The 23,230-nt window shown below is 37.7% G+C and overlaps 1 protein-coding gene across 5 annotated transcripts in view; it reads left to right on the top strand.

Moving 5' to 3' along the window:
- lrriq1 (leucine rich repeats and IQ motif containing 1) overlaps positions 1-23,230 on the top strand; it is a 131,080-nt gene that overhangs the window by 102,329 nt on the left and 5,521 nt on the right. For 4 of the 5 annotated variants that reach the window (XM_008110902.3, XM_008110903.3, XM_062982723.1 and 1 more), the window contains 3 exons: positions 6,309-6,435; positions 9,804-9,864; positions 17,081-17,201. In XM_008110902.3, coding sequence (XP_008109109.2) covers positions 6,309-6,435; positions 9,804-9,864; positions 17,081-17,201 — 309 coding nt within the window. Of the gene's footprint in view, positions 1-6,308; positions 6,436-9,803; positions 9,865-17,080; positions 17,202-23,230 lie in introns of those variants that run through there. The other variant, XM_062982724.1, reaches the window with a different exon arrangement.

Genomic DNA, 23,230 nt, shown 5'->3' on the forward strand with positions numbered 1-23,230 from the left:
TGAAAACATGCTGAAGGAATAAATCTGCAGTCTCTTTGGCCGTGGGGAGGCCATCGCAGGGAATGAAATGGGCCAATTTGGTAAAAAGGTCCACCACCACTAGGATCGTGGTGAATCCAAGGGAAGGTGGTAGGTCAGTGATAAAATCCGCAGAAATTATTTCCCATGGACGAGATGGAGTAGGGAGGGGATGCAGTAGCCCTGAGGGCTTCTCCCTTCTTGTCTTGGAACGCTGGCATACCGGGCAGGTATTGACATAATTCTCCACATCCTTGCGGATCTTGGGCCACCAAAAATCTCGTAGGATCAAATGCATGGTTTTAAATAGTCCAAAATGCCCTGCTGGCTTGCAGTCATGACACAGACGAAGTGCCTTTTCTCTGCCTGGTCCTGGAGGGATGTAGACGTGTTTTCTGTAGCAAAGTAACCCATCCTTAAGTGAGAAAGGAAAACGTAGTCCTTGGCGAATTTGGTCCTGAGCCCAGGCATCCGCCTGTTGACTGGTTCTGATTTCTTGAGCACAAAGGGGCCCTGGAGTAGAAGGAGTTGGTTCAACTGCAGTGGAATTGGTGTTTCCCACTGTGAGCGTGGCAAAGTTCTCGGGCTGCAGCAATTGGGATTCGAAAGTCTCTTTGCGCCCTGCAGCATACTCTGGTTTCCGTGAGAGAGCATCTGCTTGCTTGGTCTGAGCTGGGGTTACATAATGGATCTGGAAGTCAAAGCGTTCAAAAAACAAAGCCCAGCGCTGCTGCCTCTGATTTAACTTGCGGGCAGTTCTTAGATGTTCCAAATTACGATGGTCAGTATGGACCTCAATGGGAAATTTGGCCCCTTCTAACCAATGTCTCCAATTTTCAAAAGCTGCCTTTATGGCCAAAAGTTCCTTTTCCCAAATAGTGTAATTTCTCTCTGGGGCTGTTAGTTGACGGGAGTAAAAGGCACAAGGATGAAGATGTTCTCCCACTGGTTGCATGAGTATAGCCCCAATTGCCACATCGGAGGCGTCAGCCTGCACAACAAAAGGGGTTTTAGGATCAGGGTGCTGTAGAATTGGCTGGGACGTGAACAACTTCTTTAGTTGCTGGAAACCTTTCTCTGCTTGCTCCGTCCAGCGGAAAGGCTGTTTTCCACGGATGCAGCTGGTGATTGGGTCAGACCAGCGGGCAAAGTCTGGAATGAACTTGAGGTAGTAGTTCGCGAACCCCAAGAAGCGTTGCACCTCTTTCTTGTTGGTTGGCGCTCGCCATTCCAATACTGCTGAAACCTTTGCCGGGTCCATGGAGAGCCCTAGTGGCGAGACACGGTACCCCAGGAACTCTACCTCTTGTAGATCAAAAGCGCATTTTTCCAACTTGGCATATAGTCCATGATCCCGCAATCGTTGCAACACCATTCTGACGTGTTTCTCATGTTCTGATTGTGAACTTGAGAACACCAAAAAATCGTCCATGTATATGATCAAGAACCGATCTAGATAATCCTGAAAAATATCATTGACAAAGTGCTGGAACGTTGCGGGAGCTCCACATAATCCGAAATTCATGACTAGGGACTCGAATAATCCGAATTTAGTCTGGAAGGCGGTTTTCCACTCGTCCCCCTCTCTGATGCGAACTAGATTGTAAGCCCCCCGAAGATCCAGCTTGGTGTAAACCTTGGCCCCTCGAAGCCGGTCTAATAGATCCGAGATCAAAGGCAGGGGGTAGCGGTTCCGCTTCGTGATATTGTTCAATGCTCTATAGTCCACAACCAAGCGTAGGTCCCCTGACTTCTTTTTCACAAACATCACTGGGGAAGCGGCTGGGGATTGAGAGGGTCTGATGAACCCCTTGCGGAGGTTTGACTCTATGAACTCCCTGAGAGCTTCTTGCTCTGGTTCAGTCAGGGAGTAGAGGTGTCCTTGCGGGATCGGGGCCCCCTCCACCAAGTCAATGGCACAATCATAGGGCCTATGCGGGGGTAGTTTCTCGGCTTCCTTTTCATTGAAAACATCCCAAAAGTCTGAGTATTTCTTGGGCAAGGTGATGATGGGTTCAGCGTCTGTGGCATGGCAGACCTTGGCTACAAGGCAATGGTTTTGGCAATATTTAGAAGCAAACTGCAGTTCTCTGTTGGTCCAAGAGATGCTGGGGTCGTGGAGTGTCAGCCATGGAATTCCCAAAATCACTGGAAAGTGAGGAACCTCGGTAACAAAAAAGGAAATCTCTTCCATATGTTCCCTTATCCACATTCTGGTGGGTTCAGACCATTGGCTTACTGGACCTGTCTTTAGGGGGCGGCCATCTATGGCTTGCACCACCCGGGCGTTCTTGAAATCATGATATTGTAATCCCAGAGAGTCGGCATACTCTCTATCGATGAAATTATTTGTTGCTCCTGAGTCTATCATGGCATGGATCATGACGGGTCCTTTTTTCGCTGACCACAAGGTGACCACTAGGAGAAATAGGACTCCGGTTGGCGGCTCTTGAGTGGGGTTTCTGACCGGGTTGGCGAGCCTCTCTACGTCCGGTCGCTGGCTTCCCCCGCCGGCTTTGTGCCAGCCGCCTCGGCCGTCTCCGTCTCCACGGAGGACGCCGCCGCCAAAGGCGCGGCGGGCTTTCTTTTGGCTGGACACTCTCTGGCAAAGTGGCCCCCGTTTCCGCAGTACCAACAGAGGTTTAAACGTTGGCAGCGGGCCTTCTCGGCAACATCTAATCTGGGACGCACATTGCCCAACTGCATCGGCACCTCCTCGCTTTCTCTGGGGTATGGGGCTGGTGGCGGGGGTCTCCACATTGGACGTGGCTGGATGCCGGCGGGAGCGGGAGGTTTTGCTCCTGCTCTTCCACCCTGGCCTCGGAGCCATTGTTTTCTGTTGGCAAGCATGACTTCGGCTCGTAGACATTGGTCAATAAGTCTTTCAAGAGAGTTTGGAGGATCCACCTTGGAGATTTCTTCCAACATCTCGATGTTGAGACCCTCCCGAAACTGTCCTCTGAGGGCTACGTCATTCCAACCGGTGTTTTGGGCCAGCACTCGGAACTCGGCTATGTACTGGGACAAGGGCCTGTCCCCTTGGAAAAGGCGCCGGAGTTTGTGGCCGGCCACCTCCAAATTGTCCTCAATCCCCCAAGTCGCCTTAAGGTGATTCAGGAAGTTTAGCGCGGAACTTAGGTGTGGGGAGACTTCATCAAACAGCGCCGTCGCCCAATTGGCCGCTGGCCCGTCTAGGAGACTGTAAATCCACGCCACCTTGATGTCTTCTTGGGGAAACTCGGCATGGCGGGCTTCTAGGTATGCCTGGCATTGGCGACGGAAAACATGAACCTTGGAAGCTTCTCCAGAAAACTTGGTTGGTAGCGCCAGGGCAGGGAGACGGGCTCCGCGTTCCTTCAAGCCCCGTATTTCTCCCTCCTGCGTATGGAGTGTATCTCGGATTCTGTCCACTTCATCCTTGGAGAGGGTGTAGCTGAGTGGTTGGGCTTCCGCCCCGGTTCCAGTAGACATTCTGGCCTAGGTTAATTGGTGCTTAAGGTGGCGGAGTCAAACTGTCAGGACCCAGACTGCGGAGCACCAATAACCATGCGCAGAGACCAGAATCTATCTAATATCTTTATTAAGGAAATATATAAAGTCAATAAAAATAAGTGTAGAATATAGTTCAGAAGTAGACCTTTCAGGAAAGGTCAAATATAGTCCAGGGAAACAATGTCCAATATGAGATATTAAAGTCCAAAGTTGTAATCCAATAACCAAAACACACACTTTGCCAAGCAAAGTGAGGGGAAATGACAAGGTCCTTTAGTCCATGGAGCTTGATGCAAGGCTGGAGAGCAAACTAGATTCTTGGCAAACAAGGCTTGATTCAAGGTAACAAGAAGCGAGGAACAAGAACAGGGTCCGTGGCGAAATCCGTGGTGAGGTCCAGGGAACAAGGCAGGGCGGAAACAAGAACAAGGTCCTGGAAACTGAAGTAGCGTAGTCCACACACAATCTACTCCCGAAGTTGACGAATTGACTCCGCAAGGAATCCTTGTGGCCAAACACCTATATAGGATCTTGTTTTCCCGCCAAAGAACACTTTCTCTGGGGAACAAGAAACGAAACCTATTCTGTGTCCAGATGCAGGACTCCTTAAACTTTCCCAAGGGAAACAGACTTAATCATCTAATTGTCTGGCAGCAATCCTGGCGCTCCTGCGAGTCGCCTCCCGAGCGCTTCTATCTTGATTATAATAAAGGCGGCGAGAAAATGGGGGAGATTTCTGCTCAAGGCTTGTTTGGCTGACTTCTTGTGGGCAAACATCTTGCAGCTGCAAGGGCTCCAAATCCGGCAGAAACGGTGGGAAACCCAAGTTTTCCTCTTCATCTGTCACAACAGTACTAGGAACGGGACTACATGGCCCATGAGTCATCACATTGATCTAGGAGCTGGGGCTAACAGTGGGCGCTCATTCCGCTCCTGGGGTTTGAACCTGGGACCTTTTGGTCCGCAAGTTCAGCTGCTCAGCGCTTTAACACACTGTGCCACCAGGGGCCCCTGTGCATGTTTACATGGGAGTAAGCCTCATTAAATTCAAAAAGATTCAATCCCAAGTAAGCCTGTATGGGATTGCATCTTTAGTTGTCAATGTATTTATTTGTTATGTTAACAGAATATCTAGTGGTGTTCCCAGAGCTTCTTGATGCAAAAGAAGCAACTTTTGTTACAAACACGTGCTGTTGCAGATGGCAAGTGAAAACAATTACAAGAAACTAGAAGTACAAAAAAAGTGAATTCATTGTTGCTTTTGAGAAGGAAGGTTATAGGAAAGGGTAGTTTCCCATGCCACAGAATCAGCCCCTAAAGACTAAGCGCTTCCATAGATAATACATAGATTATAGGATAATGCATAGATTTTAGGAAGCAGGTGCTGGAGAAAGTGTTTGATTATGTACAGTTATCCAAGTTCACAGTATAAAAAATCAGGAATGAATTTGGAAGTTCATCCCAACACCTTACACTAAGTGTTTTTACACATCACGGGAATCAGCTAGAGCATTCACAATTTTCTGGGTTCAAACAGCAAGAAACAAAAGACTTGCTTCTTTTGTACACATATTTAAAATATAATATCACATATTCCAATGTGAATTCCTTTATTCTCAATTGATCCCTACCAGCTGGAGTGAGTTGGTAAAATAACATTTTGAAACTCCTGCATTTCTGAAGCAATGTCTGTACAGGAGATTACCTCACTATTGTCTGGTAGTGTATTTGGTTCACACATGTTTACATGTGATTATCTTTTCCTTATAGTCCTACTGCATTTCAGATTAATTGTGTTGTGTACATGAACTGAGTTTGGTGAGATTTGATTTCAGACATTGTAGTCCTCACCACTTTCTCTGGTTTTTGTTTTATATCAAGGAACAAAATTGCAGCAGCTTTTAAATAACTGCCATAGCTGCCACTCTACTTCATATCAACCTGCTCCTTTGCCAAGTCTACTTTAGTTGACCATGACCTAGATACACATTAAAAGCCAAGATCCATGTTCTTTGAATCCAGTGGCAGTGGATTTGGTATTTTCTTCCCTCCTTCAGCTCTGTGTGATGCTCCTATCACCCTCAAAGTTCCCAGAACCATAACAAAATAGAAGTTGGGCAAAAGAGAGAGCCCAAAATCCAGCTCTATTTTCAGTGCCATGAACGCTGCTGCCATAAATCTGATTTCTAAAACCTGAAGCCTGCCATGCTCCCCTTTTGTGAAGGAGACAAGAGCAATCAAACCACAGTAATTAGTGGTACAATTTGGAGGTGATCGGGTTTTATAAATGATTTTGTTAGAAGTCTTGTGTCTCCGTAATCTAAATAGAAGCCTGTTTAGCATTTGAGAGCCAGCATGATGTAGTAATTTGAGTGTTGAGCTACTACTCTGGAGACCAAGGTTTGAATCTGCACTCAGCCATGAAACCCACTGAATGATCTTAGGCAAGTCACATTGTCTTGGCCCCAGAAGACAGCAATGGTGAACCACTTCTGAACAAATCTTGCCAAGAAAACCCTGTGATAGGCTTGCCTTTTAGCAATAAAACACTCAGAAGAACTAAAATATGAATCCCTTCCTAGCACTCCTGCCCCATGGACAAACACAAGCATCTTTTGAAATGTATACATAGTGTGCAAAGTATGGAGAAGCAATAAAAAAAGAAAATTACACCTGATTCAGGTGTAGCACACATTAGCTGCATGGAAAATTGAGTTCAGGTTTGTTTGTTTGTTAGTGTGTTTCTTAACAGTTTTTGTAAAAAATATCTGGAATCCAAAAATATATCTCATCCACAGATAAAGAAGAATTTTCTCACACTGATATGTCATCAGAGAAAATGGATAAAAACAGAGAACGTACATCTCAGTGGCTTCACACACAAGTTTGGGATTTTGAAGGAGCTAGTCCTAAAAATGAAACATGGTGAGATCATTGTCTTTAAATTAGATTTTGGGATTGATATAATACATTGTGTAACATGAAACCCATCTTAAAAGAAATATGCCTTTTTGCCAAGGGTCATATTGCCAAGTTTTAGATATACTGTAGTTGAAAATTAATTTAATAAATTCTGTAACTTATTCTGCCACAAATATAGTGAATTGCTATGACAGGCCAGCATGCAATATCACTTTAAAATATCCATGAATATTGTTTTCTCTCAGAAATCCAAACAGCTTTATTTATGAAAAATGCACAAAAAACCATATTAAATAGTATCTTCAGATTACTGTAATTCAATAGCTTTCCAGATAGAATGAATAATACATTAAAACACTAAGATGTAGCATCTTTGAACCAGTTAGGAAAAGCAAAATATAGCATCCAATAGAAATGAAAGAAAATGAGGTATTTCAGAACAGGCTTGTTACAAAGATTAACAAATCCATGAAAATTCAGGTAATCTTCATTTCTCTCCCTTTTTTATCTGGTGGAATTTTCACCAGAGAAATGAACAGATATATTTTAATTATCAGAAGAAATTGTTTTCTTAATGAATTAATATATTCTTTGGATGACGTGATTTTAACTGATTGTTAGTTTTTAATGTCATTGTATGGATTTTAATTTCTAAATATTTTAAACTTATGGCCCATATGTGCTCTTAAGGCATTGAACAAGTGTCATATGTAAGCCACTTTGAGTCCCCACCAGGGTGGAGAAAAGTGGGGTACAAATAGGGTAAATGAATAAATAAATGAATAAATAATCTCAAGAGAAACAGCTAGGTGTCAAATGGAGATATCTCGAACGTAACTCATAGATCATTATTTTTGTTTTAAATGTTACAACATTGCAAGGATAACCTGATTTATTCATGAATTTTAACTGGTTAACCAAATCCCCATGAGTGTCCACTGAAGTTTATCGATGGAGCTTGATTTCTAAATTATTTTGCATTTTGGAGCTACTCTTCATGATTCCCTAAAAAAAGTCCCCCCCCAAAAAAAAAAAAAATTCTGACTATGGCCCTGACTGTGGGCTATGTTTCAAAAGAAGGAACTGGAAATACCACTTCTGAATATTACTTGCCTAAGAAAACCCTGTAAAATTCATAGAGTCACCATACATTAACTGGCAACATGAAGGTGCCTGCACCACCTACCAGGGAGCAATGCATTTTAAATTTCATACAGTACAATACAACAACACAGGTTTCTTTGCACACAGTATGATAATCCAAAATCCCCTCTTATTTTCCAATGAGTCTACCTCTCATCTGTAACCTATTTATGTGAGAATCTGCAGTGATTCTATACAACTCTATTTCTAGAAGTTATTGATGTATTTATGGACAGTGGTAACAATATATGTATATATATGCATAGTATTTTATTATAATTAAACATTTTCTAAAGAAGTATTTCTTTTGGAGTACAGTAGAGTCTCACTTATCCAAGCCTCGCTTATCCAAGCCTCTGGATAATCCAAGCCATTTTTGTAGTCAATGTTTCCAATATATCGTGATATTTTGGTGCTAAATTCGTAAATACAGTAATTACAACATAACATTACTGCGTATTGAACTACTTTTTCTGTCAAATTTGTTGTATAACATGAAGTTTTGGTGCTTAATTTGTAAAATCATAACCTAATTTGATGTTTAATAGGCTTTTCCTTGATCAGTCCTTATAATCCAAGATATTCGCTTATCCAAGCTTCTGCCGGCCCGTTTAACTTGGATAAGTGAGACTCTACTGTAATTACAAAGTAATGTTCCTTGCTTTTTAATTTATATCATTATACTTTTCCTACAAATACATTTATTGTAAACAGCTACTTACAGTAACTATATCAGATAGCAGTGATAAAGACTCCTACCCTAAAGATATTTATTTGAAACAAGATATATGCATGACTGAAGTTCTGAACTACTTGTACAACTGTGGTTAAAATGAGATGCAGTTCTTTTACATATTACTTAAGGCTGTGATTATCAAGGCTGTGGTAATCACAGCCATAAATAATGTGAAAGTTAGGAGTAAAACACAAGAACCTAGTCAATATACTGGGCCATGAGAGAAGTCTCCCACAGGATGGTAACACATCCAGGCATTCCCTGGGCAACGTCCTTGCAGATGGCCAATTCTCTCACACCAGAAGCAACTTGCAGTTTCTCAAGTCACTCCAAAAAGTGAATATACTATTAAAATATTAAATTATTTTATTAAAATATTAAAACAATAAACTATAATCAGGCTGGGGAAGTTAATCTGTATTTTTAATTCTGTCAGCAGTATGTTCAAATATCCAGCTTGCTTCTTTTTGGATCCTCTCCTGTTTTTAATTTTTATTTTTATTTTCCCTTTTATCAGCTAGGCTAGAATCCCATGTAAAAGTAAATCCCATTTCATTTGGTATCATTAAGTAATCATGCATAGAATTTCATTTAAATACAGAAACTTGTTTCAAAGGAAAAAAATTTAACTTAATTGTTCATAAATCTTATTGAGTTACTTTCTAGATGTAGTACATGTTATAGCATTTGTTAAGATTGTTCAAATAGTATGTCTGATCCTACTTATCCTGAATGTAATGGCAAAACATCAGTTGGAAAGAAAACAGTCAAAACTTTGTGGTCAAGCAGCTGATAGACTTATCTAACAAAAACCAAGTTTATTGCTATATAATCAACTATTTGAGCAGGATCAGATAATGATGTGTGTAATTTATACTCTTTCAATAAACTGGCAAATTTGATAAATTTCTAGTTATTAAGGAACTTGCATTTTGAGAATTTTATCTTAAACCTCTTAGCAGTAACTGATTACCTTATCTGTTATGGCCAGATTGTTAAAAATAATATTCCTTAAATCCACTGAAAATGAGAGCTCAAACCCTTAAGGATGTTTAGCTAAACATTTGATGACCAGTAGTTTCCAAGTAGCAAGAGACTTATTTATCTGAAACTTAGTCCCAGCGATTTCAGCTAAATATACCAACCACTAAATATGCTTAAGCTTGCAGACCTAGGACAGAATCCAATAACTGGAAGATCATGTCTATGTACCTAGACAAGCATTGGTTTTTCAAACAGGAGCATTTTCCATCCCTTCACTATGAATCTCTCTTGAAAAACATCTCTCTTGAAAAACAGGGAAGACCTGAGAAAGCTGTGTGTGTTTGTAATGTGCTTTAGGTCTGTTATTCAGAGATAAGGCAACTATCCCAACTGGAAAGCTCAAGCCTTTGGAGTAATTGAAGTAGTTGCTTGGATCTCATCTTTAATTATTTCTGCTGCATTTTATTGTGTTAATTGACATATTTGCTGTCTTCCTGTCAATCTATAGCAAGCACTTCCTACCTGAAATAGACCCGGAAATTCTCAAAGGAGGGAGAGTTCAGCTTGTGGTAAGAAGTTTTTTCACAATTTTAAAAAATGTAAGGCATTGTTAAGACTGTAATTCCCTATATGGAAGCTTGGAATATGGAGCCAGAGAAATATACAGATCCAAAACAAACAATCATCAGAACAATAGTTGTTTCCTCTGTGAGTGTGTGTTTGTAAAAAAAAAAAACATTTATGAATTAGAGAAGTTTTCTTGTGCTCATTTTCATAGGAAAAAAACCTTTCCAAAAATAGAACAAAGAATTACTGACACACACATATTTCAAAACTCCTTGTTGGGACCTACCAATCTATGCAGCTCTTTCATTTGGGGTCCTTTTTCATGCATTAGTATTTTTCTCCTGTTTTAGTGTGGATCGCGTGGACCCACAGGATGGAAAACCTCAAGAGGTAGCAACTCAAGATGCTGAAAGCAAGGCTAAAGGGAAGCACTGTGTAAAAGTGGAGCCATTCAGCCATAGGGAACAAATCACATGCATCATAATTGTGGATTTTTAGCATTGACTATGCATACACACTTGGAAGTTGTTATGGAGAGAGGGGTGTTTCAAATAAGTATTTCACACTTCTCACTAAGCTTTTAGACAGTCAGCTCCCTGACCTGCTTTCCTGTGCCCCATTCATAGAGAGCAATAGCAAAGCCCCCCTGCCTGCTTCCATGTCCTATCAAGTGTTCAGCATGACTACAGTGGAACAATAAAATATGACTTGAAAGCTGCCATCTGAGTCTCAGTGCATCAATTTTCTGCCCTGGGGCTTTGTACGTGGCTGCATGACAGCTGTCACTCCATTTGATAAAGAGAGAGGACACATTATTCATTCATGATGTGTATGGCTTTAATAGAAAAAGAAATATGTGCAGATGTAAAACTTCTGCCAGTTTCAAAATATCAGCGTTTTAAAATATTTTTCTGTCTATAGTGGTAACATCTCCAGCCCCAAATATTCAGAGCAGCTGAAAAAGGTTGACGCTGAAATAGTATTAAATATATTTTGTTACGTTAGTCCAGCTAATAACTATATAGATCCTTAAATAAGCAACAATATTCTTTTGAGGTCCAGACCAGACTTGTCTGAACTTTAAAATTCCCTTTACTCTTTTGCCCCTCAGCTATATTAGTACTGTTTTTTCTAGCTGGAGAAACTCCTTCATTCTGTTTGTTATTGTTATTGCTTTAGAGAAAAATAGGCTAATAAGAGAGCACTATATAAAGACATTGGAATTATCACTTTGTTAATTAACAGGCAAAAATACTTTGTTTCCTTCATGCCAAACTGTTCATTTAAAGCAGATCATGAAATAAAATCAGTATCAAATCTTTTTTTCTGGATCTTGGCAAAATATTTTGAAAAAGAAACATTTGATATTGATTGTTGATGTTGTCCCTATCATTATTTTTATGTGTTAGTACTGTAATTTTATATATCTAATGTTTGCACAGCAATATATAAATCCTCTAAAATTCACTTAATAAATAACATCCAGTTAAAGTGTTCTGATTCATTTATAAGATACCACTGGTTAATCAGCAAATTTTAGAATGCTTATATATTTTGCAATAGCTTTAGGTGACAAGAGGCTTTCTGAGTGGTGAAGACAGTAAAATGATTTTTCTTAGAAGGTATCTACTGTTGTAGAAACAGCTGCCTTTTAAAAATAAAACTTGCTTCTTGGACCAGAATTGTCCATGCCCTGTCAAATACAGTAAATGTTTAGGCATTGGGCTATTAAATTGATTCATTGAAACTCATAGGCCTAAATCCAACATAAGGGTAGCAGTAGCATTGGGGTTTTCACCCCTGCAACTTTCTTCTGGGGTTAAAAATATGTCCCAGGAACTTTTCCAGTTCTCTGGAGCAGGTTTCTAATGTTTTTACAGTAGGGAGGGACTTGAGGCAGGGAGGAAGAATTGGACCTTTCCCAATTCCACTCACACAAGTTGTTTCTGTGTGCAAACCGGCAGTACTGGTACTATACCTTCCGACTGTCCAAATTTGGTAAGATTAATTTCCTGTTGTTCCAGTTTTTCATCTTCTTTTAAGTTGTCTCATTTTCTCCTCTTGCCACATTTGCCCTTAGCCTGTTTTGTTGCAAACTAACTCTGGATCTACACTGCCCTATATCAAAGGGTCTGATCCCAGATTATCTGCTTATCACAGATTATCTGGCAGTGTAGACTCATATAATCCAGTTCAAAGCAGATAATCTGCGATCAGATCCTGTGTAGATCTAACCTGAGTTGAAAGTGCAAAATTAGTTTGCCCTCAGTTAACGCAGCAAGAGGAAAATGTGATGTAGATGAATATTGCCCTCCCCAGTAGATTCAGGCAAAAGCAAACCTTCTTCCAGTTTATATGTTCTTTATCCTTCAGAATTTCTCCTTCCTGACCACACTATGTGCCAGTTTTCATCTGTAAAATATTGGTGGGTATGAGACATCAGCCATAGTATTCCTTCACTAAAATTTATTTTATTGCATAACAGAGCAGGTTGTAGTCACAGCAGTACAAGACATAATGGTCATGATGATATTTATGTGGCAAATCTTATTCAGCACAACACATTCTCACTTCTCAAGCTGACTTTTTTAATAGTTCAAAAAGAAGCTTACATAATTCAGTTTGTTATTCATAGTTTTTGTACAGTGCTACTATTGATTTCCATGCCTATTATAGATTCATAGCTACATTATGTTCTTCAATTGAACATGTTCTCTTTCTTTTTCTTAGACACACTATTGCCGTTTTTCAGACTTTGGCTTTTATATTTAGGTGTAGAACAATGAACAATATAGTTAAGTGTGGATAAGGAACCCAACTCTATATATGTGCCTGTGTGTGTGCATTTATTTCCTTTTTAAAAAGAAGAAGCTGGGCTTCCTTTTATTACAGGTACTCACAAGGTGGCTTACAACCATTTAAAATTATAAAGCCATCATTTCAGCAACATAATTTGAAACATAATTTTAGAGTGCCAGATATTTCAAAATCCAAACTACTACACCCTGTATTTATGCCAAACACAAAGTCTTTTAAAAATCCAGCCAACAAATTATCTCCATTAAAAGATAATTTGAAACTGACAAGTCTTCTTAGCTCCTTTAAAGGCTCAAAATGAGAAAGCCAACCATGCATCACATCAGAGGGATTTTACCATTTATGAGCCCTGGTGAGAATGTCTTGGCTCTAGCAATTCCAGTATAAATATCTTAATAATTTTCAGGCAATCATTAAATGGTATTTAGGTCACAAGTAGGTTTGTATGATTATATGTACTCACCTGTGACCACATAGATGCTTTCTTGAAAATTATTGCTAATGAAGTAGCAATCGGGGTTTACACAGAGGTACAAGTTGTTGCCATTACTACAGTAGAGTCTCACTTATCCAACATAAATGGGCCGACAGAAAATGTTGGATAATAAGGAGGGATTAAGGAAAAGCCTATTAAATGTCAAATTACCTTATGATTTTAGAAATTAAGCACCAAAACATATTTTACAACAAATTGACAGAAAAAGCAGTTCAATACATGGTAACATCATGTAGTTATTACTGTATTTACGAATTTAGTACCAAAAATCGCAATGTATTGAAAACATTGACTACAAAAACATTAGCTACTAACAAATTGACTACAAGTAAAGATAGAATTGTATAAAATGAACGTACAGTAACAACATTGTTGAAAATTAAATCCGTAAAAACTTCAGTCCTTGCTGCCTAGAGAAACAGTTGTAGATCCGGGTGGGAGGCAGAATGCGTTGGATAAGCAAATGTTGGATAAGTGAGACTCTACTGTATATCCTATGCTGAAGAAGACCAATGTTAACTCCAGTTAGAATAGCTAGAATAATGGAGCCCCCAATGGCATAGTGGATTAAAGCCTTGTGACTTGAAGGCTGGGTTGCTGATCTGAAAGCTGCCAGGTTCGAATCCCACCCAGGGAGAGCGCGGATGAGCTCCCTCTATCAGCTCCAGCTCCATGCGGGGACATGAGAGAAGCCTCCCAGAAGGATGATAAAAATATCCGGGCGTCCCCTGGGCAAGGTCCTTGCAGACGGCCAATTCTCTCACACCAGAAGTGACTTGCAGTTTCTCAAGTCGCTCCTGACACGAAAAAAAGCTAGAATAATCCAATGATTTTCTTGTGCACACCCAAAAAAATGACAATAAGATATTTCTTATTTCATATAGCCAGTTAAGTCTCCCATATTTTTATTATATTGCTATCCAGAAATGTATACCCTGCTTCTCTAAAGACCTAGATCAGTGCATCTCAGTTATTTGATGAAGAAAAACAGCAATTATTTTTCCAATGTGCCAATGACTGATACATTTGGGGGGGGGGGGGTATTGTTTTCCTTTTTTTCCCCCATATGGAGTTGCACTGCTCTAAATGGCTTCCAACAGAATAAAGCTATTAGCTGCATTAAAAAGCAATGTAGTCTGTTATATATTCTACTCTCAATAACCATAGAATGTGGGGGAAAGCAGGTTTCATACCCTCTGCCAGCAACATGATCAAGGAGAATATTCCATAACTTTAGGACAAAGTGGGCAAAGTCTTTGTTCCTTGCTTCAAAGTCATCACCTTGCATCTTGTTGAGTAAGAATCACCTGGAGAAAAAACCCCAATGGTTTACATATAAAAGTAAAAACAAGAACCCCACATTTTGTAAGGTGTGGGGGCTCAACTTTGTAGCAAGCTTGTTATTTTGCCTACTTGCAGGTATTATTTTTGGGAAGGTAAATTACTCTTCCTAACAGTAGCACTGAAAAAACCTTAAATATTGGGGGGGGGGGGGGGGAGTCACTTCACCAAGCTCAGTGTTAGGGAACTATTGAGCTCTCGCCCAATCCTTGTTATAGGGTTTGTAGCTAGAAATGATTTCTGACTCTCTTCCACTTTGCAAAAGACTTTAAAGGTAAGAACCAGAATTTCCAATTGGTTCCAGAATTGAATGGTAACAATGCCCTTTCTGCAAAACATATTTCCAGATACACACCTTTTCTAAGAAGTGAACAGCAATTTCCTATATTATTTAAGACAGACCTTTGAAATAATAATAATAATAATCATCATCATCATCATCATCATCATCATAATTTTATTTCTTACCCACCTCTCCTCGTGGCTCGAGGCAGGTTACAGCATAGTTAAGACACATAAACATTGTAAAGATTCTATAAATACACATATTAAAACATATTTCTATAAAAGATATATATTTAAAACACATATTAAAATATATAGAACAGAGATTAAAATGTTGCTATTTACTTCTGGGAAATGAAGGTTTAATGTAGTCATGTAACAAGTGAGAGAGATGTTGTTTTGGAGACATTTTATAGGGCTAAAAAGTAGAGGGTTCAAAGAATGGGAACCACACCAAATGACACCATCAGAAGAAGTGACACCAAAATGACTGGCTATGAAACATTGTGCAGTGTTGCATCAGAAATGTATTGTTTTATAAAATATCCCTATAGTTAGATATAACCACAAAAACATTTTTCATAAACCCACCTTACTATGTGCTGTATCAACATACCTACTCTAAATTATTTTACTATTTGAACCTGCTAATGTATATGTAAAGCTGTCATTGTTACCCAATTACACTGGTGTTTGGATTATGCAGTTTTGTTTGCTTTTGTTTCATTGCTGTTCTTTTTTTGACACATTTCATGTGTAATAGTAGATATTCAAATTATAACTTAATGTATGAATTTTACAACCTTAATGGCACTTTATCTTGCTCCTCACTCTACATGCTATAGCACTTTAAGTGAAATTGTTCCCTTGTTCCTTCTTTACTCATTTTGATTCTATTCTTGGACCTGGTGGAATGATGTATTAGTCACCCTCTGCTGTGCAGAACAATTTGATGTTCCGGTTTTTAAAGTAACTAATATGTTGTTTTTATCTTGTATTGCATTGTTTTTAAATCTCATTGTTTTAGTGGATCGTGTGTATTGTATGCTATGTTGTTGTCATATTCTCGTTGTAAGCTGCCCCAAGTCCCTGCGGGGAGATGGTGGCGGGGTATAAATAAAGTTATTATTATTATTACAGTAGAGTCTCACTTATCCAACATTAACGGGCCGGCAGAATGTTGGATAAGCGAATATGTTGGATAATAAGTAGAGATTAAGGAAAAGCCTATTAAACATCAAATTAGGTTATGATTTTACAAATTAAGCACCCAAACATCATGTTATATAACAAATCTGGCAGAAAAAGTCGTTCAATACGCAGTAATGCTATGTAGTAATTACTGTATTTACAAATTTCGCACCAAAATATCATGATATATTGAAAACATTGACTACAAAAATGTGTTGGATAATCCAGAACGTTGGATAAGCGAGTGTTGGATAAGTGAGACTCTACTGTATTTATTTTATGAGCATTACATTCAAAAATAGAACATTCAAACCTAACAAAAGCAATTTGGTAGGCACACTTCAACCTCAAAGCCCTTGAGCCTTTCCTGAAAATAAATTCAAACATAGGTAATAATCTTACTTATCTTACTTACTCAAAAGTAAATTGTGTAGGTTTAATGTATGACAATTTTGCAGTACATTCAGAGCAAGAGAATATGCACATTTTTCATCAGATGCATACATTTTATGAAACCAATGAATTGGTTTCAATATTTTGGGTTCTCTTTTCTAAATATAAATATAATTATCGTATGCAGACTATACAGACATGCACACAACACACCCGCTTCTGAAGAGTTGGTTAGGTAGCGAATATGAAATTACTTAGTGGATGATTGTTGGATACAACTGATACTTGCTCTGGATTAAGGACAAATATGGCAAAAAATAATCAAATGTAACATTTCTGGCATTCAGCTCTGACTTTAAATTATAGACTGCTCCGTAAATGATCTTAAGCTGTTTAAGGTTTCATCAGTTGTCTGCTAGATTTATTTTCTTCAAAATTACAGTACTAAAATGTTGTCTTTTATTGCTGCACTGATTCTGATCACAAACCACAATTTCGAGATCGACTCCTATTTACAAAAAATGCTTTGACATAGTGCATTTGTTCAAACTGGGCAGCAATAAAGGATTGGGGTATCATTCTGAAGAAGATTGTTTGACAGAGGCGGCTTGTTTGTTTGAGGGTAATGTGAGCTGCATTCAGAAAATGTCGTATTTTGTTTCTTGATTGTGTACATTCTCTCTCACTGCTTCCAGACAAGCCCTGTAAGGAGAGAAGACACGGATTTAGAGCTTGTTTCCGTGACCAGCACAACTACTTTTACTCAGAACAGAGAAAAAAATAACCAGCCACACAGACACTCCACAGGATCTTCAAGTAAGTTGTGCTTTCCTTTAATAACCAGTTAGATAAAAGTCAAATCTCCTGGTTGGTTTCAACATGTCAGTGCATTTTTACTAGGACACTAATGGCTAAGCTTCTGCTCATGGTTCTCCTCTTATTTGCAATCTTATTTTTGCTGTGTATAAAATGTGTGCAGAGACCTATAAAACTATAAGCACATAGATGGTGTAAAAAGACATATTTCCCGTTATCTCTCTCTGTGCATGTATATGTGTGTGTTAGAATAAGGCTATGCATTTGTATTATACATTCTACTGATGAAAAACTAGATCCATCCACATTTTGTTTAACTAAAACAGCTTATTTAATTATCCATTGCTGTAGGCGATACTGAATCCTTAGATATTTCATAACCTAAAGATGCGTGTTTGTCCAGTTCCTAGGCTCCAGTATTGAAGCTGTTTTCTCATAGTTTTCACTGATATCCATGGATTTTGTTATACTTTAGGTACTAAGGTTTTTGTGTTTTAATATATTATTATTATTATTATTATTATTATTATTATTATTATTATTATTATTAACAAAAACAGCAACAACAACAATAATGAAATTGTTACCCAGCTCTCCCTGCGGTTCGCTTCTTTAATCACAATGGCTTTATGTACTTTAAGTATTAAGGCTTTAAAGAGAGAACTTTCTGAATTTCCTTGGTCAGCCCTTAAATATTAATCAGTAATGACCTGAACATCTTGGGGGTTGGAGTGTTTAAAGACAGTTGGGAATAGTTAGTTACAAGTTGTTAATTGATATGATTTACAGTTCTAATAATAAGACATGTTGTAGCAATATGTAAGTGATAGCAAACAAATAGTAACTCAGTGACAAATAGTATCCCATCACACACTAAACATTGTGTATATTGAATATAAAAAAGGAACCTTTATTCAGAAGTTGAGTATTAAATAACTGTTTTTAAGAGAAAAAAATGTTTGGGAGGAGTGATATTAAAAATAAACTGTTGACAAACAAATTAAAAATTAATTATGAAAATTGTAAGAAAACATGTGTTTCAATAAAGCTTTGAATAATTCATATATATATACACACACACAAACACAATATGCTGATTCCCATTTTTGCTAATTTTAGCACAAATTTTACTACTGTGTTCTGATTTTAGCAATTAATTTAAAATCTGTATTCCAAATAACTACATTTCATTTATCAAAGAGTTTACATGTCACCAGTCAACTCTATTAATATTTTTACTTTGAACCAAATTTGAATGGTTTAATGAAACTTGCCTACTTTTCAAAAGAGATTTGCCATGTGCTATTTGCAGTTGTGGAAGAAAACAATTTCAAACTTCTTTTTTCCCTTCCTTTTCTGCATCTCTGCTATTGGTAAAGCCCTGAAATGCCTGAGACTGCGCTCCTGTCTAAACTTCTTGGAAAAACTCAATTAAACATAGTGAATCTGTTTCTGCGTAACTTACCTATGATACTACGGCATGAGAGATCAATTTTTCTAAACATTTTTCCCATAATAATAACTAATCTGATGCTTTTAACAGTTTCCTATAAATAGTTTTAATAGTTACCAAAATGAAATAATTGCAATGCAACATCATTCTGATTGCCAGTACCTATCATTGCCCATTTGAAAACATAAAAATGTGCACTTCAATCCCTTGAATTTCATATATTTTCTTCTTCCTTTTTTTAACACCACATGGAGAATATGATATAGTCAGTTCCTTTTGACCAAAATACTATTTCATCTTATGTTTTACAAGTAAAATGATAGTGAGAGGTATCTACTATGAACTGTGTTGGGGTGTTTGCTTGTGTCTACAGTTGTCAAGGAATACATTTTCAGATTTAGATCATAGCTTTGTTCTGAGGAAATTTTAGTAATATTTTCACTGACTTTTATCACTATACCCATGAGATTTTGTTTAAATTATTAAAATTTCACATACAACATTTAGAATTAAGAATTTTATTAGGAATGAAGAAATGCTATTTGGGAAAAATACTTATTAACTGATAGTGAACTCAATTTATTTCAGATTTTCTTTAAATTATTAAAACATTTAGGATAAAGATTTTAATAGGACATATAAAAATATGAAAGTAAGATAGCTGTAGCAGGTACTTCAGCTCAAACTTAGTAAACACAATTTATTTCATACAATTTCAAATTGATGATGTACGGGTAAGTAGTTTTGCTGAGAGAGAGTAATTCTGGTCACTTTTTCTTTACATTGTTGCTTTTTTTCTGCAATATGTTAGGTAATGCAATATGCCAAGAGCTTTAAAATATAAATTAAGTCATATGGTGCTTTATATGCTTGCAAAAAATTCTATGACATCTTAGCAAACTTTCTAGCATGTCCATTCAACTGATTAACAAAGTCTTTTACCCCCTCCCCACCTCTCGCTCTCTCTTTCTTAATGTTTCCAGGTATTTCCTATATGGCATTACTTATAAAAACAGAGTATATGTCAACTTTGACATTTGTTAAGGAACAGGAGATTTAGTCAAAAGGCAGGGAGAGACCAGAACAAATGATTAGTAAAGAAAACAGATTTTAAAACAAAGAATTTACTACTTAGAAAAATGAGCGTTCATATCCAGCTTAAAGAAGTAGATAGTGAATTCAGTAATTGTTTTATGTGTGCAAGCACCTGAAAGTCTGCCTCAGAATATTGCTGTGATTTTGTATCATTGGGAAGAGAAGCAATCTACATTTAGCAGAATGACTAGCAAGCAATGCTTTTAGTGGCCTTCAAACAACTTACTGTATTAAGTACAGCAGCCGGAAGTTAATTCTATTAATTTCAGTGTGATTAAGCAACCATGTAGATTGCTAGATGCTAGAAATTGCTAAAGTGTAGAAGAATTCCAGACCAACAAAAATTGGTTGGTTTAGAAGGATTTCTGGAAACAAAAACAGAATATTGTAACCACACTCTGGAAGAGAATGTGAAACAGTCCTAAGTAGCATGACACTGTCATAAATCCCCTGCCTTCTGTGGTCTCAGGTATAGCAATGCAGGAATGTCTTTGCTGAATGCTTAAGATTCCAGATCATGCAAAAACATCCAGAGATTTGTCTCATGCCCAAAAAATCAAGTGAGTGGTGGAGTCACTGAACCCTCAGAGCATGGAAAGCCTCAAAGCACAGTCAAGAACAGTGGAGGATGCTCACTGTGAAAGACCCTCCATTTTTACTATTTCTACAGTGGGGAGAAAGGGCAATATATAAATAAAGCTTGATGATGATGATGATGATGATGATTACATTCTGCTTGTATTCTAGAAATGTTATTGTGGGTTGCCTGAAAGCAGCATGGTATAGCACAGAACTTTATTTATTTTATCTATTTATACCCCGCCTTTCTCTACCCTAAAGGGGACTCAAGGCGGCTTACATAGAAGCAATTATTCAATGCCTTAAACATATAAAATTCCAAAAATTACAGTTAAAATTAGACATGCATCATTTCACATCACAGTCATTCAGTTTTACTAGCAAACCGGAAGTTAAACCAACCCCGTTTAAGAGATAGACGTATACACAATAATAATAAATAATAATAATTTTATTTTTATACCCCACCAACCATCTCCCCAAAGGAACTCAGGGTGGCTTACAATTGGAACCAAGCCCAGAAAATACACAATATAGCAACTAAAACACAGTTAAAAACATAATAGCATATAAACAATTCAATTAAAACAATTAAAAACACAATGGGGTATAAAACATCATTAAAAGTAAAGCAAACAACTCAACCACCAGAACCAGGACCAGGGCAAGAGTAGATTAGAGAAGGCTGGGCATAGACTTAAGCATACATTGAAATAACAATATGTATAGAGATAGAACATATCTCAATATATGTTTCATTTATATATTTTTAAACATGATTTATTGCTTATTTTACATAGTTAAGGGATATCTTGTTATGTTCGTGCAACACACCTACACACTGCAGTGCAATACACAGTTTGGAAAGCTCTGACATAGTGGGCTGTTCATTGAATTATGACTCTCTAGATCAGAGTTTGAATCCATGCTCAGCCATGGACACTCACTGGGGTGACATTGGGCAAGTCACACTCTGTGCCTGAGACAAAGGCAAACCCCTTACGAACAATTCTTGCTAAGAAAACTCTGTGATACCTTAGAGTCAACATAGGTAGTTTGAAGGCACACAGCAGCAACAGTGGATTGTATGCAGAATTAGGCTGTTCTCTGCATATTTTTATTTTATTTTTATTTCCATCTTGATTTTTATTAAAATTGCTTTATTTATATTTTATCATGGTTTTATCTATATCTAGAACACTGATTTTTTATAACTCTGTGGTTAATCTGAAAAGGCCTGAGCTTGAAAAGGAATAGTGATAAAGAAAACTGTATGAGACATGAGGTTTTAACAACTTTGCCATTGAACATGAGACCACTAATTGAAAAAGAAGAATAGAAAGGAAAAGAGGGGAGAACTCTTTTGTGTTCTGCTTCTCTTTGTCTCCCCCTAACAAATGTATTACAGCTGGCTGTCTTGCATGAAAAATTATCAACAAAACATAAGGATGCAAAGTTTTTGTGGCAGATTTCAGCCAAAAACGTTGGTACTGCAAACCTTCTAAAAAGATTGAGAGTTTTTCAAAAATAGAATTCTGATGTAGCAAAATCCATATACCTTTCAGTGAGTTTTCATGGGCCTCCTAGTTGATTCTTTCCAGAGTCTTACAACATTCTATTCCAATGGTACATCAGAGAGAGGGCAAAGTTGGCTAAAAGTCATTCTTCCCTGGCTGCATCTCCTGGCAGCCATTTTACACTTGAGACATCTAACAGACAACTCTAACTGGCAGTAAGAATTAGGGAAATATTCCAGGAAGTTGTAACTACACATCCCTTGTCTTCTTCATCAAATAGAAACTTCTAAAAGCAAAAATTTCCAGCAACCTAAATAGCATTTTGAGGTATGAGAAGGCAATACCACATTCTTCCCTAGCATAGTTCTGTCTAGAGTTTTAGAATTATGGGAAACAGTGGGCACTCTTTGTGGAAATTTTAATATCAGCTATTTCTGTATGGCAAAATAAAATTTGTGATGTTAGAAAACTGGATTATATAGGCCTGGCTTGTGTGTACAATGTCCATAGTGCTAAGAAACAAAAATATGTTTTTTACTATTGTTTTAACCAAAGAAAAGTTGCATTTTGAAAAGTAACTCTATATCTGTTTTCCGCTCAGATTCTCTTTCAGTCTTAAACAAGGTCCTGGATACAATCCAGCTGGATTTTCTCTGCAATGTGGGAGCAGATTTGTGTTCCTTTTCATCTCTCATTCCTTTCCGTTACATTTTTCACAACAAGATGCTTGTGATGAGTTGCAATCTGTGGCGCTTGGGTTTAAGCAGTTATCTTGTTGCACGTTTCATTGAATCTTCCAAAGTAGATCTGCCAAGCCACTTTAGAATAATCCTTTTTGATAAATCAAAACAGCTCCAAATATTTCCACAGGCAAAAATACTGGATAGGAAGCAAGAAAGAAAAGAAAATTGACTTCATAAAAATAGACAAAGAAACAAATCTTGCCCTTACAACATTTATAATAGCAGCAACCTGTAATGATAAATATTGGATCAAGAATGTCATACAGAAACAATAGCCTGGAGCTCTTTTTTTAGCCTAAACACAAAAGAGAGATTGAGTCTTTCACAAGAAAATAGCAACTTCAAAAACCCGAGCTCTTCTTCTTTCCATTTATTTGTTTCTTTTTTCTTTAACAAAGTTTTCCAGCCGTAAAGTTATGCCGTTGGTTAAGGAAACAGACAAACTCAATAATGTTTTCTTCTCACTTGGCTTAATTAGAAAGCTCACCAAAGACATAACTGAATTAGAATCAGTGTTGCTCTTAGGTGGAGTTTTTTATCTGGTTCTTATAATTTCAATGAAAGAAGTTCACTGTAAGTCCAGAATTATTTCCAATTAACCAAACAGCATGACTTTGTGCTCCCTAACTAAACAGAAAACAT

This window comes from Anolis carolinensis, chromosome 5 (genome assembly GCF_035594765.1).
Source record: "Anolis carolinensis isolate JA03-04 chromosome 5, rAnoCar3.1.pri, whole genome shotgun sequence".
Classification (NCBI taxonomy): domain Eukaryota; kingdom Metazoa; phylum Chordata; class Lepidosauria; order Squamata; family Dactyloidae; genus Anolis; species Anolis carolinensis.